Raw genomic sequence first — 13,315 nt, forward strand, 5'->3', positions numbered from 1 at the left:
CACTCATGTGCAAGGGTCTAAGAGATCACTTTAAGTTCAGATCTTGTAAATTTTGATCATGAAATCTCGCTGCTCTTCTGTCTCTCTATGGTTGAATCAACACGAATCCACTCCCTCTTATGCCATAGTGGCACTCCACACCTATCGAGTAATCAGTGAAAATGTCAGATCAGTACTGTCATAGTACATGGGGTGGGTTGAATAGGTAGGGGGGGCTCATCCTCGGTGTACTTTCGTTGGAACACGTACTTCCTAAGCTAGAATGCCGTTTAATCTACTGTCATTTTTATTTCGGAAGCGAACCAGAGGTAGTCAGTCTATCTGGGCAATTGAGTATGAGGACGCTGAGCAACCAGCTCAGCCGCATTAATGACTGCTTCGTCCCTTAATGTAGGCCAGGGGGCCAGACACCAGTAGTCGCTAAGTGACAGTGGTCACTGACACCGTCAATGCATGTGTCTACCATTCCGTCAGATAAAAATGTCTATTCGATGAAGTTAATGTTCGGTTGGTCTCCTTCAGTCTCCCTGATCTGGGTTAACAAAACTATAGCGTCTGAAACCAACATACCCCCACTTAAAAGTTCACTGACAGACTTGTATTTACGCACCAATTTATCAGCTCCCGCCTCCAATGCACAGCTACCTACCCTCCCTCCCCAAATCATCAATGAACGAAACTGTGGCGGCTATAACCACTGTACGACGCAGTTACAGCTGATAATGACGATCATAATGACATGGATCATAGCTCGCAAATTGAACTGTTTTGTAGTGTTTTTTCTTTATTTGTATCGTGTTTTATTACCTGCTTTCTTCAGGAATGAGGAGTCCTGCGCTGGCTCGTCAATCTCCTTCCCGGTCAAGCGTTCTGGACTTGCCAGCAAGAATTTGGACGCTCAGGTGCCGTTTATCCCCGGACAACCTAATGACCCACTTACTCGTGATGTTACTGACACTTCTCCATCACATGCACAGCTCGCTGTTCGTCCGACGGATTCGCACATCACAGGTAACTCAAATCTCTGTTTTTTTTTCAGTAGCGGTGGTACAGCTACAGTCATCTCCGATTCCCTCTAATCATAATAGGTTTCAGCGGATTCGGACACGAATGAAGTGTGCCCCATGGATGCTGTCGATTTTCCCTCTGTTGGACAGTAACTGTATATGTTTTGGATCGTAGACACACAAAGAAAATGAAATAATTTTGTGCGTTGTGGTTCTCTTTCAATCCGCCATTTATCTGATTATATCGTATGAATGCTATGAATGATTGTAGCTGAAGCACAGCCATTTGTGCCCTTTTCGGATTGGGAAGGCCAGAGCAACTTTTGTGAACCTGTGTCACCTTGTTGCGTAGGCCTGACATCGGCTTCTCTGTCAGGGGTCGAGGTTACAATGTTGCGGTGCGCTCCATATTACCATATGGATCAGAAACCTGACCACTGCGCGCCGAGGACGTCAAAGGACTTTCAGTGTTTGGCCATCGATGCCTTCGGAGCATTATCCGAATCTGGTGGNGACCGACTTCCTCGAAGGGTTCTTTTCGCACAACCATGTGAAGGGTGGTCAGACAATGACTTGGCAGCGAAGTGTGCAAGCCATTACCAGGAAACTCAGCTGCACTGGTCACTGCCGTCTTCCTGGGTGGGGACCCCGAGACGGGCCACATCAATGGTTAGGGATATTGTCAGACATGACCCAGTCACGCCCTCAATGGCGCTCATGCATCCAAGCTATTGCCTTCAATGCATAGCTCCCCAATTCCCAAACTTTAACCCACTGACAGTACCGTATTTACGTACCGGTTTATCAGCTCCCGCCTTCAATGCGCAGCTATCTACCCCACCTCCCCGAAACATCGGTGAACGAACCTGTGGCGGCTACAACTACTGTATGACAAGTATGCGGTTATTACATGATGATGATGATTGTGTTCCGTTAATATATCACAAATGTTGCTTTCAAATAAATCATAGTTGTACGGCAGTAAAGCCTCAGTGTTGAATATTCATGTCATGCTGTCGATGGTGATGGTGGTGATGGTACCTGATTTAATAGGTTGAACAACCTATCCATCCTTCATGTCTGTTTCTCACGACTTGAATCGAACTCTTCACCGTCTTAACTTTCACGGGCTGCTTACCCTCTAAGAACTACTTCCACAGGAATGCGAACTAACCTCTCTTGGTGGAAGGGTTACGCATCTAGTTGTAGATTGTGAGAAGCAACATTGAGGATTGCGTTCCACTTTGTAAATTGTTACACATGGTTGGATTATTCCGTTTTACATTCATCCTTGGCATTACCTAGAAACTCTATCGTTGCTGTAAAGTGAATAGGATGGAGAGCTTCATGTTTTTTGAAAATTGGAAAGTTTCTCCCCTACCTGATTGACTTAAGCGGATCAACCTTTAGCATTCCGGAAAAGGGTGTAGTTGTGAACGTGCCATCCAACGTAGTATCAGTTTTATAGTACAGGTCAGCATTAGTGATTATACCGGTTATCCCGAGTCCTTGGTGGCTGTTATCCAGAATCATTCAGCCTAAGTGCTTCCCACAAGATGTACGTCTAAATGTTCTCTTTCTTCGCCAGAGTCGTTCCCCAAAAAGAAGCGTAGGCACAATTCAAGCGGGAGTGGCAAGCTCTCCAAGAACGTCAGCAGCTCTTTTGAAAAACGTAGTTCAAGCCCACGTGTAAACAGTGCTCCAAAACGAGCCAACTCTTGCAATAAGGTAAAGATCAGTCCCCGTGCAAGTAACACGTACAAAAATGAACAAACCGAATCACCGTCAGAGAATGATACAGAAGCCGGTTCGGGTGACCGTAATCCTGATGGGCACGCGCGCTCGCCGGTTGACCGACCATCCACTTCTGCATCACTAGTCGCCTATAATAGCTCCGAGGAGGACCATATGGATGCACCACGAAAACACTCCAAAGATGCAAAGCAAAAGCGTCCTTCAGGGTCTCCTAATAAGAGTTCATCACAAGAGGACTCAAACGAATTGAATCGGTCTTCTGTGCCGAACTCAGCCGGGGTCTCGAAGAAACTCAAAGTTGTCAAGACGACTGCCAAATCAACATGGGACTCAAGTGACAGCGAGTTTGAAGCATCAACAGTCGCTACTCATGGTAGCACCTCAGCCCCCACCATTTCAGCGTTATCAAACGAAGTCTCGCCCCAGATTACCTCTTGTTCCCAGCCGACTCCACAAGCGGAACTTAGTAGAAAACGTAAACGTGAGTTTTTGTATTCCTCCACTTGGCGTTTTTCCTGTTGCTTTCTGTCGACTTGTGAGCGGGAGATCTCTTTGCGAGCGTACAGTTCAACCGTTATCACACCTGTTGGCGATTACATCACCGCAGTCCCTTAGTTTAGTTGTTGAATTCTTACTGTGGATTTTGTTGGCGGCGAGATGGATCAAGTGGTTCGAGCGCGAATTTACTGACCGGAAGGTCCGTGGTTCGAACCCGACCTCTGCCTCTCGACTTTCCGTGTCTAGGCTTGGGCAACCTGGCAGTATCCTAGCCTTCGTGCTTCCCTCGGGTGGCATAGCAAGTAGGCACCTAAATGGTGTTACAGCCGAACAGTGGCTTTCGTTGCGCATGCTATTCCGTGTTCCCACATCGTTCCTATCACGTTACATAGTTTTTGTAGATAGTGAGTCTTAGGCCCGTTTGGTTTTCCAGTCGCTCTGCGGCTAGTGGTTACTGAGTTGGAAGCATCACCTGCATTGTGAATGCAGAATATGTTGCTAGCACCTCTGATATAGTATATGGTGTCCCAAACTTTACTGATTTCTATCTGCGCTGACACGACTGACCCTATCAATTCCGGCGGTTGTGTAGTCTTTGGTGACTGTTTACTCGGTTAGTTGGCTTCACAAGGGTTAAATCCTAATGAAGACTTTTTCTCCATATCGCAGCCGCAATAGGGTGTTCCGGAAGCAGTTGCTCATGATCCCTATCATCCACATGTTTGTCAGAAAAGAACGCTTGTTTCACATCTAACTATTGCCTTAACTTTCATGACTTTCATTAATTGTTATTAGCTGTTTATGATCACTAATTGCCTCATGGGTTGCTGTATCATGGGTCCCCGGGCTAGAAGGCCGAATTTACATGGTTGGTGTAACTATTACCCCTGGTCGCCACATACTGATTCGATGGTAACCTTGGGTGATTCTTCTGACGAACTGGCACAGTGTATTGAACTGTTAACCGAATTAGCTTCGGAATTGACAAGAACCATTAAATAAGTTCCAACTTTCACAGCACGACAACTTCGCTACCAGCATGTTATTTAGCAAACGGTATCATTTGGAGCTGTTGATACGTTTTCCTTTACACATGCGTCCGTTAACTTAGTCATCCTTTTGATTGGATCAGTATCGACCTCATATGTTCGGAAATTTCGCAGACTGACTTCACTGTACTCAGCACAACCATGCGGCCGCTTGTTTTGTCTGCTCGTGTGTGCTTGGTGCAATGGAAGTCATAGGTTATCACTCGGATCCGATAACTTTGGCTTTTTCTTGGCTGCGTTACGCAAGGTTCCGACTTTTTGGTATCGACGAATTTCCTTGAGGCCTTTCGGGTTTTCCACCCAGACTCCCAATCACTAGGATACCCTTTTTCTTGATCGCTTGACAATTAGGTACCAGTATAGATCACCGGATTTAGTGACAGTAATGGCTACACTTCTTGGGCTTTCCATAGTATATCTCCTAAAAGCTGTTCAAACTGATGAAAAGGATTGAATGCTGTCAATTTCTGTTGTACATGTCTATATGCAAACGAGTTGGCTGATAACCGATGCTGGTGGCACAGGAGAGTGACTATAGCTGCCCCAAGATATCACAAGATAACACAGCTTATCTGCTCTGTACCTGTTGGGTTTCAGGATCATTCAAGAAATGTGCTCCAGAATCGAATGTTGCAGTCGATCGAGAATCTGCACGGGAGGAAAAGCAACAAGACTCCGCGGTGTCCACAGAGGCTCAGCCGCAGGCACACCGTTCCAGCAAACGTGAAAAACGAAGGCTATCCCGGCATAAGCGTCGAAGATCTTATTCTTCCCATAGTTCTGTTTCTCCCGCACATCGGAGCAGAGGCCGAGCGGTTCCAGAGGATGAAGATCATAGGGAGTATCCTGTCGATGCACGTCGCCAATCGTTCTCACACGATTCGATTTCATCTCGTTCGTCTGATAACGAGTCCCAGTACTCTACGGCGAGTAGTCATTCAGGAAGTTGGCGTCGACACCGTCGTCGTCATCGGAGGCGCTCCAAGTCTTATACGTCACGTTCGTCTTCTCGAGGCTCATCGAATTTATCTCGTGGTTACCGAGACAGGACTAAGTCTCGCTCAAGAAGCGGTCGGCGCCGTCGAAGGCGTGTGAGGTCATCCTATCGACGTTCCAGACGTCGGAGTTACTCAAGCCGTTCTCACTCTCGTTCTCGGAGCTGGAGGACGTCTGAGTCTAGCTCTTACCGTTCTTCGCGCTCATCTTCACGTGCTTCATCTCCCGTTTCTCATCGCCGTTCCTCGGCCTTAAGAAGATCATCTTCTCGACCGTCGCCTGTACATAGGAAGCTTGTTTCCAGCTCCAAGTTGAGCAGCGGAGAACGCAGTCGTAGTCCGGAAAACCGTTTGGCACGACTTGGCATGGGTCCATTAGGTCGAGGAAGTAATGTGGAACAACGTGTCAGTGATGCCTTGACAACTTTCTCGCTATCCAGTGTTGCAGATACGGTTTCTGCTGCAGTCAAACGAGTAACGGGTGGGAACAGCATTTCCGGTAAGCTTTCTAGATAATTCCTACATGTGCCCCGTAGGACTTGATAAGGTTTTAATTGGGCGCGTCAACCTAATCTGTGCTTTAATTATCAACCGCCATTTTGGGGCAAAATGTCCATTTAACGTTAGACCTTTTCTATCCCTTTGGTGGTAGTGCTGCCTGGACTGATTCTAAAGCTCGGCACAATACAGGGAAGATCACTTGTATGGTCACTTGAGGTGCTTCACAGGCAACCGTGTTAGATTTCGTTTACAGATGAGATTTTCATATCTTGAACACTTTGTTGGGAATAGGGTGTTTTGCTTCGAATTGCTGAGTGCTCCTATTTCCGGTTTTCGGTTTTATAGGGTCTAAAAAACTACCCGACGGTGCTGCGTCCCACAGTCAACCCACTTTGGGTGCGTCCGAAAGGCCGAAACAAGAACAGATTGTGACATCGGGCAAATCTACACTAGTAGACATCCCACTTCCACTGGATGCCGGACATTCCACTAGTCATGATAATACAACAGCTGAGCAGCTATCAAGCCATACAGAAACTGCTCCATATATTGGTCCGCAGGTCAGTGAGTGTCTTTTTTGCTTTTGATATCTAACAGTACTGTGTTTACTTGCATCCGAAGCGAATAACTGTTGTCCCGTTCTTTTCTGCATTTTGAATACAGATAATCCCGAAACCGGATAGTAATTGCTGCAAATGATCCGTTAAAATACGCTGGTTTGCAGTCATTCGAGCCCATCAGCTATGGGTTGTGAAGTGTTCTTTTAGGTTGCAAAAATCACCGCATACTAGGTAGCTCGCTATCATTCCGATTTTGGGCGGATTCTTAGTTGAGATGGACTCTAGCTCTGTTAGTAGGATCGAACCTAACTGCTCAAAATATTTTCATGAAGGAAACTACTCACAAGGTTGCTGAAAACTCTTCGACAGCCCATGACCGGTTTCGCCCTTCTTGGGGCTCATCAATTGAGTCTCCCGTGAAAACCAAATTGATTTGCAAATGAGTCTATTGCTCAAAATATTATTCTCAAGTTCGGCGAATACGCACACTCACTAAGCCTCAGTGGAGACGAAACATCCTGGCCTTAGCAACTGACTCCCGGGTTGTCCGCTTACAGACAAGTTTGTTGAATGCATCCTGCAAAGCTAACGTGCCAACCTTCTACCCATTCCACATGTCCCTTATTTTAGTTGCCTCCAGAGTTGGCCAAGCGTTTTGGCCTGTCTGTCAGTCAACAGTCTCCTACTGAGAAGGAGTCCTCTAACCGGGCGCCGTTGGAAACAGCGGCCACCAATACCCCTTCGAACTCCAATCCTCAAAACTCAAATGATTCAGCCACTTCTCAGTCGAACTCAATGGAATTCCTAATCCCTCCGGAGAAAGTGGAGCAGTACAGAGGTAATACTATAGAACGTGATTGTTGAATCACTCCTTTGTGTTTGCGCTCGTCTTCGGCTTCCAACATTTACCTTAAAATTTATTCCTGGTTTCAAAATGGGTTTATTATTTCGTCATTTGAACTTGTAGGTGAATTGCATCTTCCACTTTAGAGTCAGATACATGGACACATGAGTTTTCAAGATTCCACAAATCCACCAAATCCACCACATTGCTTTATCTGTACCGTCATGCAATCTCAACGAGGTTGCAGCCGTACGATATACGGTGTCCCTTCCAGTCAACCGATACTCCCAAGACAGAAATATGGTTGTCCGGAACTTTTTAACTATATTACTATAAGCAATCACCTGGTTGCTTTACGTATATGAAGAACGGCGCGCTGCCATATGACCCACTTTTACTTCCCGCTATTCCCACAAGATCGTTTCGAAATTCGCAGTAGCTTGAGACAACCCTTATTGAAGACAAGTGGTCACAGAACTTTCCACAACACCAAACCTGAGTTTTCGTGATAGAACGAGAGGCACAAGCTGAAATGTCTATTTCTGAATCCTATATTCCCTCCAAACAGGACATGCCTTCTTTTGGTCTGCAGCCAGTTCGCGACACGATTTCGGTTAACATGATGTTTCCAGTGGTTCGTCTCCGAACAGTCAGCAACACAACAGCTGAACACTTATTTCTGTTCTTTTTCGTCATATTCTGGTCTGTCTTTCTCCTCTGCCTTACAACATTGTGAATAGAGGTCAACTAGGAAGACACTTTTCGCTCCTTCCTTGGGACTTTGAAGAATACTGAGCATAAACGAAGCTTAAGAAGCATACACTCGTCACTTCTGGAGTGAATGCACATGGCACCAGTGTTTAGAATCCACACAAGCCGCAGACCTTGCTGCATAGATCCTGGCTAAAAACTTCGGCTGACAGGTGACACCCAATGCTGTAGTTCGTGAGAAACTGTTGTGTTCTTAAGCCAGCTAACTGACCCCAGGGGCCTAAAATGATTGTGTGAATTTTACCAAAGTCCCAACACGAATGAAGTGAACTGCAAGGGTTACCTAAGAGCGTAGTATAATTCATCTAGCTGTAGCACCCTTTCGGAAAGAAGCATAAAGGCTGGGGATGCTGCCAAGTCGCCCAAACCTAGACAGCGGAAGTCGAGAGGCAGAGGTCGGTTTTGAACCACGGACCTTCCGATCAGTAAATTCACGCTCTAACCACTGAGCCATCTCGTCCCAGATAGCATAATTGGTAGAACTGTGTTGAACTTTTTTTAGGCTGTCACTGAGTCCACATGATTTCTTCAGAATGGTCCTGAAAATACGCAGTCCAAATACACATAATCTTGACGGAAACGCCGCTCTGTCGCTCACCAGACCGGCGTATGGCTAACCGTAAGAAACGAGCTTTTCTTTTCATATTGGGTTTAGGTTTTCCAGTGACGCATGTGCGAACACCACTGAGCCGCAGTACAATGCGCTGTTGCGAGATTGTCTGCGAGAAGTTAACGCGCTGTTAGTAGATTTTATGTAAATGGAATAAGTTAGTTGTGGATGGTCTTGGGGAGTCTTGAAATCCAGTATCGAGCTTACTTCTAACCTGTGCCGCAGCTTCGCGCACGGAGATTTACCTTGAGGGGTGACTGGTCGCCTTAAACGGTAGAACCCTCTCTCGCCCTAGGTTTACAATTTTTCACCCTACCGAAGAGGGCAGAGTGCGAATGTTTCGCCACGTTCAGGTTGCAGTTTTCTCCATATATGTTTATTTCACGCCTAAACTAACAGCCATTGAATTTTTCCGCTTTTACCTTCATGACTTGGTCTTCCTTTTTGTTAGCACGGCTTTTATGGACTAGATTCACATGATGAAGCACCTTTTCATTCAGTTCACGCGCAGCCCATCCACTTCACTACTTGTTTCAATTTGAGTTTTTCATCCTTCTTCGCCTAAATCCCATATTTTTTAGCTTTACAAGAACAAGCAAAACAGCACGCACTCCGCCGTAGCAATCTACTTATGACAGGAGAATCAGCGGAAGTAACCACGTCTTCCGTCATTCCATCGGAAGCGGAACTTCACTCTCAGCGCTTAGCTCTTTTAGTCTCTGCTGGTTTGGTGTATCCGGCGTACTCCGGGGACGCTAGTTTATTGACTCCTGTGAACAGTAACGCCACTTCTTTGGCAGTCACGGACTCCGGTGTCAACCAAAATTTCGTTAGGCTCGCCGAGGATGCCCGGGTAAGTTTTCTACTTCGAAACGTTTTTGGAATGTTGCTTCTGGGCCTTATATCACAAGTTGGCTTTATTTTGGTGGACGGAATTTGGAAGCCTTCCTCCTTGCGCTTAAGGCTCCGAAAAAAGCCGCCATTTAATTTCCACACACGTTTAAAAATTTGTTTCCAAGATATTATTTTGCCCCTTCCTCATCAATCATATCCCGCCTGATATTTGTGATACTAGACTAGGAAGCCCATGGATAGTCGTGAACTCATTTAAAGTCTGATCAGAAAAAAGGTGGAATAGCAGTTTGGTTATAAAGTGGTTCCGTCTTCTCTTCTAGATGATTGTAACGTCTACCTGTATATGTTTCCACCAGTTGGGCTTCAACTCATCCCAATGCGTCCTGTTTTAAAAGGGGCTCAACATTTCAAGCAATGTATACATACAGTCAAGATGTTTTCACACCGTTATTTCTCCCGCTGTTGCGTTTCATGGATGAGGGTCTCCTTGGGTCCAGTTTGACGTGTCTTAATTTGACCATCATCAGAACACTGAATCAGGTGTGTGGGTTTCGTATGCTACACTCGCTGTCAGGTCTCAACAGATTTTTCCTGCTTTTCGAAGAATGCTGTTGTCTGCTTTAATGCTTTCACAGACCAACGAGTATGGCTTTGGTGGTAGTGCTGAGGAGGAGAAGCAGAGTAGTGAGACAGTATTCATAACTGCAGTGTACAGAAGTTTGTTGTTCATCGTGACAAATTCCTTTTCCAACCTTAAGCTACCAGTTTTTGCCAAGGAATACGCAGGCTGCAACTGGAAAGGTGTGATTTGTTTCAGGTTAAACTTACAGTCAACTTTATCCAGATAAATAAGTGCTCATTGGTGGCTGCGTCAAACGGGATCTATTAGTTTTTCCAGTATCTCTGGATGTAAGTACATCGAGAGGACCTCTATGAGTAAGCATGCACGGGACAAAGCATGCCTTACCCAGCTGTCTGATTGGTTAAAAACCTTATGTTCCTGCTGTTAACAGTCCGGAACTGTTAACCAAGTGCTTGCTTGACTGCTGCCACCAACGCTCGCTCGGCGCCTCTGTAATGGTGGTCTAGTTTGCTAGGCTTTTCGGTAGCTGATGAAATCTTTACCAAGCTGAATGTGAGCCGCGTGATTTTCACTGCAGCATGCCGGGTAATTGGTACCTATGGCTCCATTCACTTGCATCTGTATGGTTAGTTGTTGCTTCTTACCGGATCAAGTGCTCGCTACTAAACTTAGAAGGCGTTGTGATTCTCGGGTAGGGCGTTAGGGGTATGTTTAAATCAGTCGGCGGTTGGATTAGTCATTACTTCATTTACCGGTTGTCGACAGTATGTGCGATCATCGCTGATGAGAATTATTCGGTATCAGAAATGCATCCTAGCCAGGGTTCCGCTAGGTATCTGGAGATAGCTTTTCAACAACAGTTTGCGTTTATCGCCTGGTTACTTCATGTGGTAGACAGTGTGTTTGTCATCAGCATTATCAGCAAAGCTAACGTTAAATGTCAGTGGTTCATTGTCACTCGACCTTGGTGAGTGCGATGCTGTGAGAGCAGAAGAAAATGGCAAGGATCCACTTTTATCCCATAACAAGCATTCTGAACTACCCACATCTCCAAACACAGCCTGGGTAGAAACTGGCAGCATTACTGGTATCACTTAGGTTGGGGCGTTATTTCTCGTCACACAAGATTGTGGTGTCCGTATCCCGAAATACGGATCACTCATTTTCTAGCCTAGTTTCAGCTCACTGATAAGTCTTGGGGGTGTGAGGAATAATTGGATTTGCACACTCTATACTTTATGTTCTGGATGGTGTTCATGTTGTGCACAATTTGGATTTCCAAAGTTTTCCAGTAAATGTCTTTTGCGTGTAACAAAGATAAGTTCATCTTTGGTACTGGATAGGAAGGGCCTTCGTGAATGCCGAATATAGGATTCATCTTTCGACGGAACATCTTTGATAGATTCTAGAGTGTTCGCGCCTCTGCGGATGACCAATAAAGACCCTGTCGCACGCTTATCGTACTGGGTTGGTAAAATCGCACTTGTATTCTGGTGATTTTTAACAACGTTCGTGATGAAGGGAAGTGAAGTGTGAAGTGAATGCTCCAATGCCAAGTGTTCCTATATATCAATGATGCATAGGCACTGGCGCAACTCGTATGATGGTCGTCAGCCCTGATCGTCTAGGTTGTTGAAAAGCAGTATTCTCATGTTGGTGGGATATGTGATCACGAAGGCATTACGAAAACAATTATGACTATTTGGAACCCGATGGTTATAGATGCTTCCTGCTTTGCATCACCCCATGTTTTTGATGCATTACTGTCGATTGGTATTTTCAATGAATGATGCTTTGTGTATAGCCAACGCTAACTTATCGGAAAAGTTCACTTAGACGTTATGGCAAACTTTTTGGGGTGATAGTCAGCCAGTATATCGGAGTTCATAGAGTGCTTCACTCATGATTCTGTCTTTATTTGAAGCAGTCAAACTTTCCCATAAGGTTATTCAGTGATGCTTCCGGGGAATCTTTAACAGGTACCAGGATGTTCATTGATACGTCAGATGTATCGTGTTGCGTGATCGCTACGTTGCTAGTTTCTCTGATTCATGATAGATTACTGTCATGAATGAGAATATTCTCTGCTAAAGCTGTTTGCACCAGTGGTAGAATGCGGAAGAGTGCATCGCCAAGTCATTGGGTATTGAAAATCAGTTGTGCTCTGGACTCGTCCTAATGGGTGATGGTGAGGTGTGGTGAGGGAGTGGTAAGAGGTGATTAGTGTACACTACCCATTCAGAAATACTTTTGTTGCTTGATTGATGTATCTGCGCTGATGATTGACACCAATTCATATGAAACCGCAGCGGGAGAGTAGTGAAACATGTACGTACTCAAACACCCAGAATGTCCTTCTGCACAAAGACTTCATCAGTGCCATGTTTGTTCTATTTGCCTATTCACATCCATGTGTAAAAGTAGTTTCACACACTTTTTCCCCAAGCTCGCTGCACTGAACACACAAATTCAAAATCAATTATGGACCTCGATGGCTTCATTAGGTCAGCAAAACACAGCCATCCGCAGCATGGCTGGTTCTGATCAACTTGCTGCGGCGCTCGCTGGTGGCAAAGCTTCCACTTACGACACACCGTCCGTACCAACTGTCCTTCCGGCATCGTTGCACCAACAACTGCAGCATGCGCAGCTTCAGCAACTGGTTGCTGCGGCTAATGCAATTCAGGCTGCGCAGTCAGGTGGAAACGCTGTTCAGACACAGCAAGCTCAACCGGTGATCACGGCTCAGTTGTTACAGCAGCTGGCTATCCAGCAAGCACAGGTGAGTAGCTGACTGACTTCACCTTACTTCATGAATCCAACTTATTTTGTGGTGTTTTCACTTCCAACAGTTCTATTCCGCTGCTCACAGCCTGTTGACGAACTTATGTGAGCACTTTCCGGCAACGAGGTTCATCGGGTGTTGCCCACACACTCTCCTGTTGTCCTCTCGATTCGATAGAAAAATTGCTCCATTCCAGGGCGTCTCAGGGTTTTATTAGATCCGTTTATCCACTATCTGAGTAGCTCTGACACCTGGGATCTCCCGACTTTTGTTTGAAGACGCCGATTGTTTAAAACTTCAGTATTGACTAAGACAACTAGGCACCGCAAGTGAGGTAATCGAAACCCGAGTTCAGCTTCGGTGAAAAACTTTGATTGATTGGAGGAGGTTCTTCAAGTCTGTATCGCTATTGTCCCATCGTGTTGTAGGCTTGTAGAGCACTGACCTTACCTTAGATTCCGTGTTGCCTGGTAACTCCATAGTACCTTGTTTTTCATCAAAC

At 45.6% G+C, this 13,315-nt stretch overlaps 1 protein-coding gene across 1 annotated transcript in view; it reads left to right on the forward strand.

The window, feature by feature from the left end:
- T265_14817 (hypothetical protein) overlaps positions 1-13,315 on the forward strand; it is a gene marked incomplete at both ends in the record, with an annotated part of 47,945 nt that overhangs the window by 15,377 nt on the left and 19,253 nt on the right. The window contains 7 exons of the mRNA XM_009175405.1: positions 821-1,011; positions 2,596-3,243; positions 4,907-5,803; positions 6,151-6,365; positions 6,996-7,203; positions 9,172-9,443; positions 12,475-12,810. Of these exons, the coding sequence (XP_009173669.1) occupies positions 821-1,011; positions 2,596-3,243; positions 4,907-5,803; positions 6,151-6,365; positions 6,996-7,203; positions 9,172-9,443; positions 12,475-12,810 (2,767 nt within the window). The remainder of the gene's footprint in view (positions 1-820; positions 1,012-2,595; positions 3,244-4,906; positions 5,804-6,150; positions 6,366-6,995; positions 7,204-9,171; positions 9,444-12,474; positions 12,811-13,315) is intronic.

Source organism: Opisthorchis viverrini (genome assembly GCF_000715545.1).
Source record: "Opisthorchis viverrini unplaced genomic scaffold opera_v5_277, whole genome shotgun sequence".
Taxonomy (NCBI): domain Eukaryota; kingdom Metazoa; phylum Platyhelminthes; class Trematoda; order Opisthorchiida; family Opisthorchiidae; genus Opisthorchis; species Opisthorchis viverrini.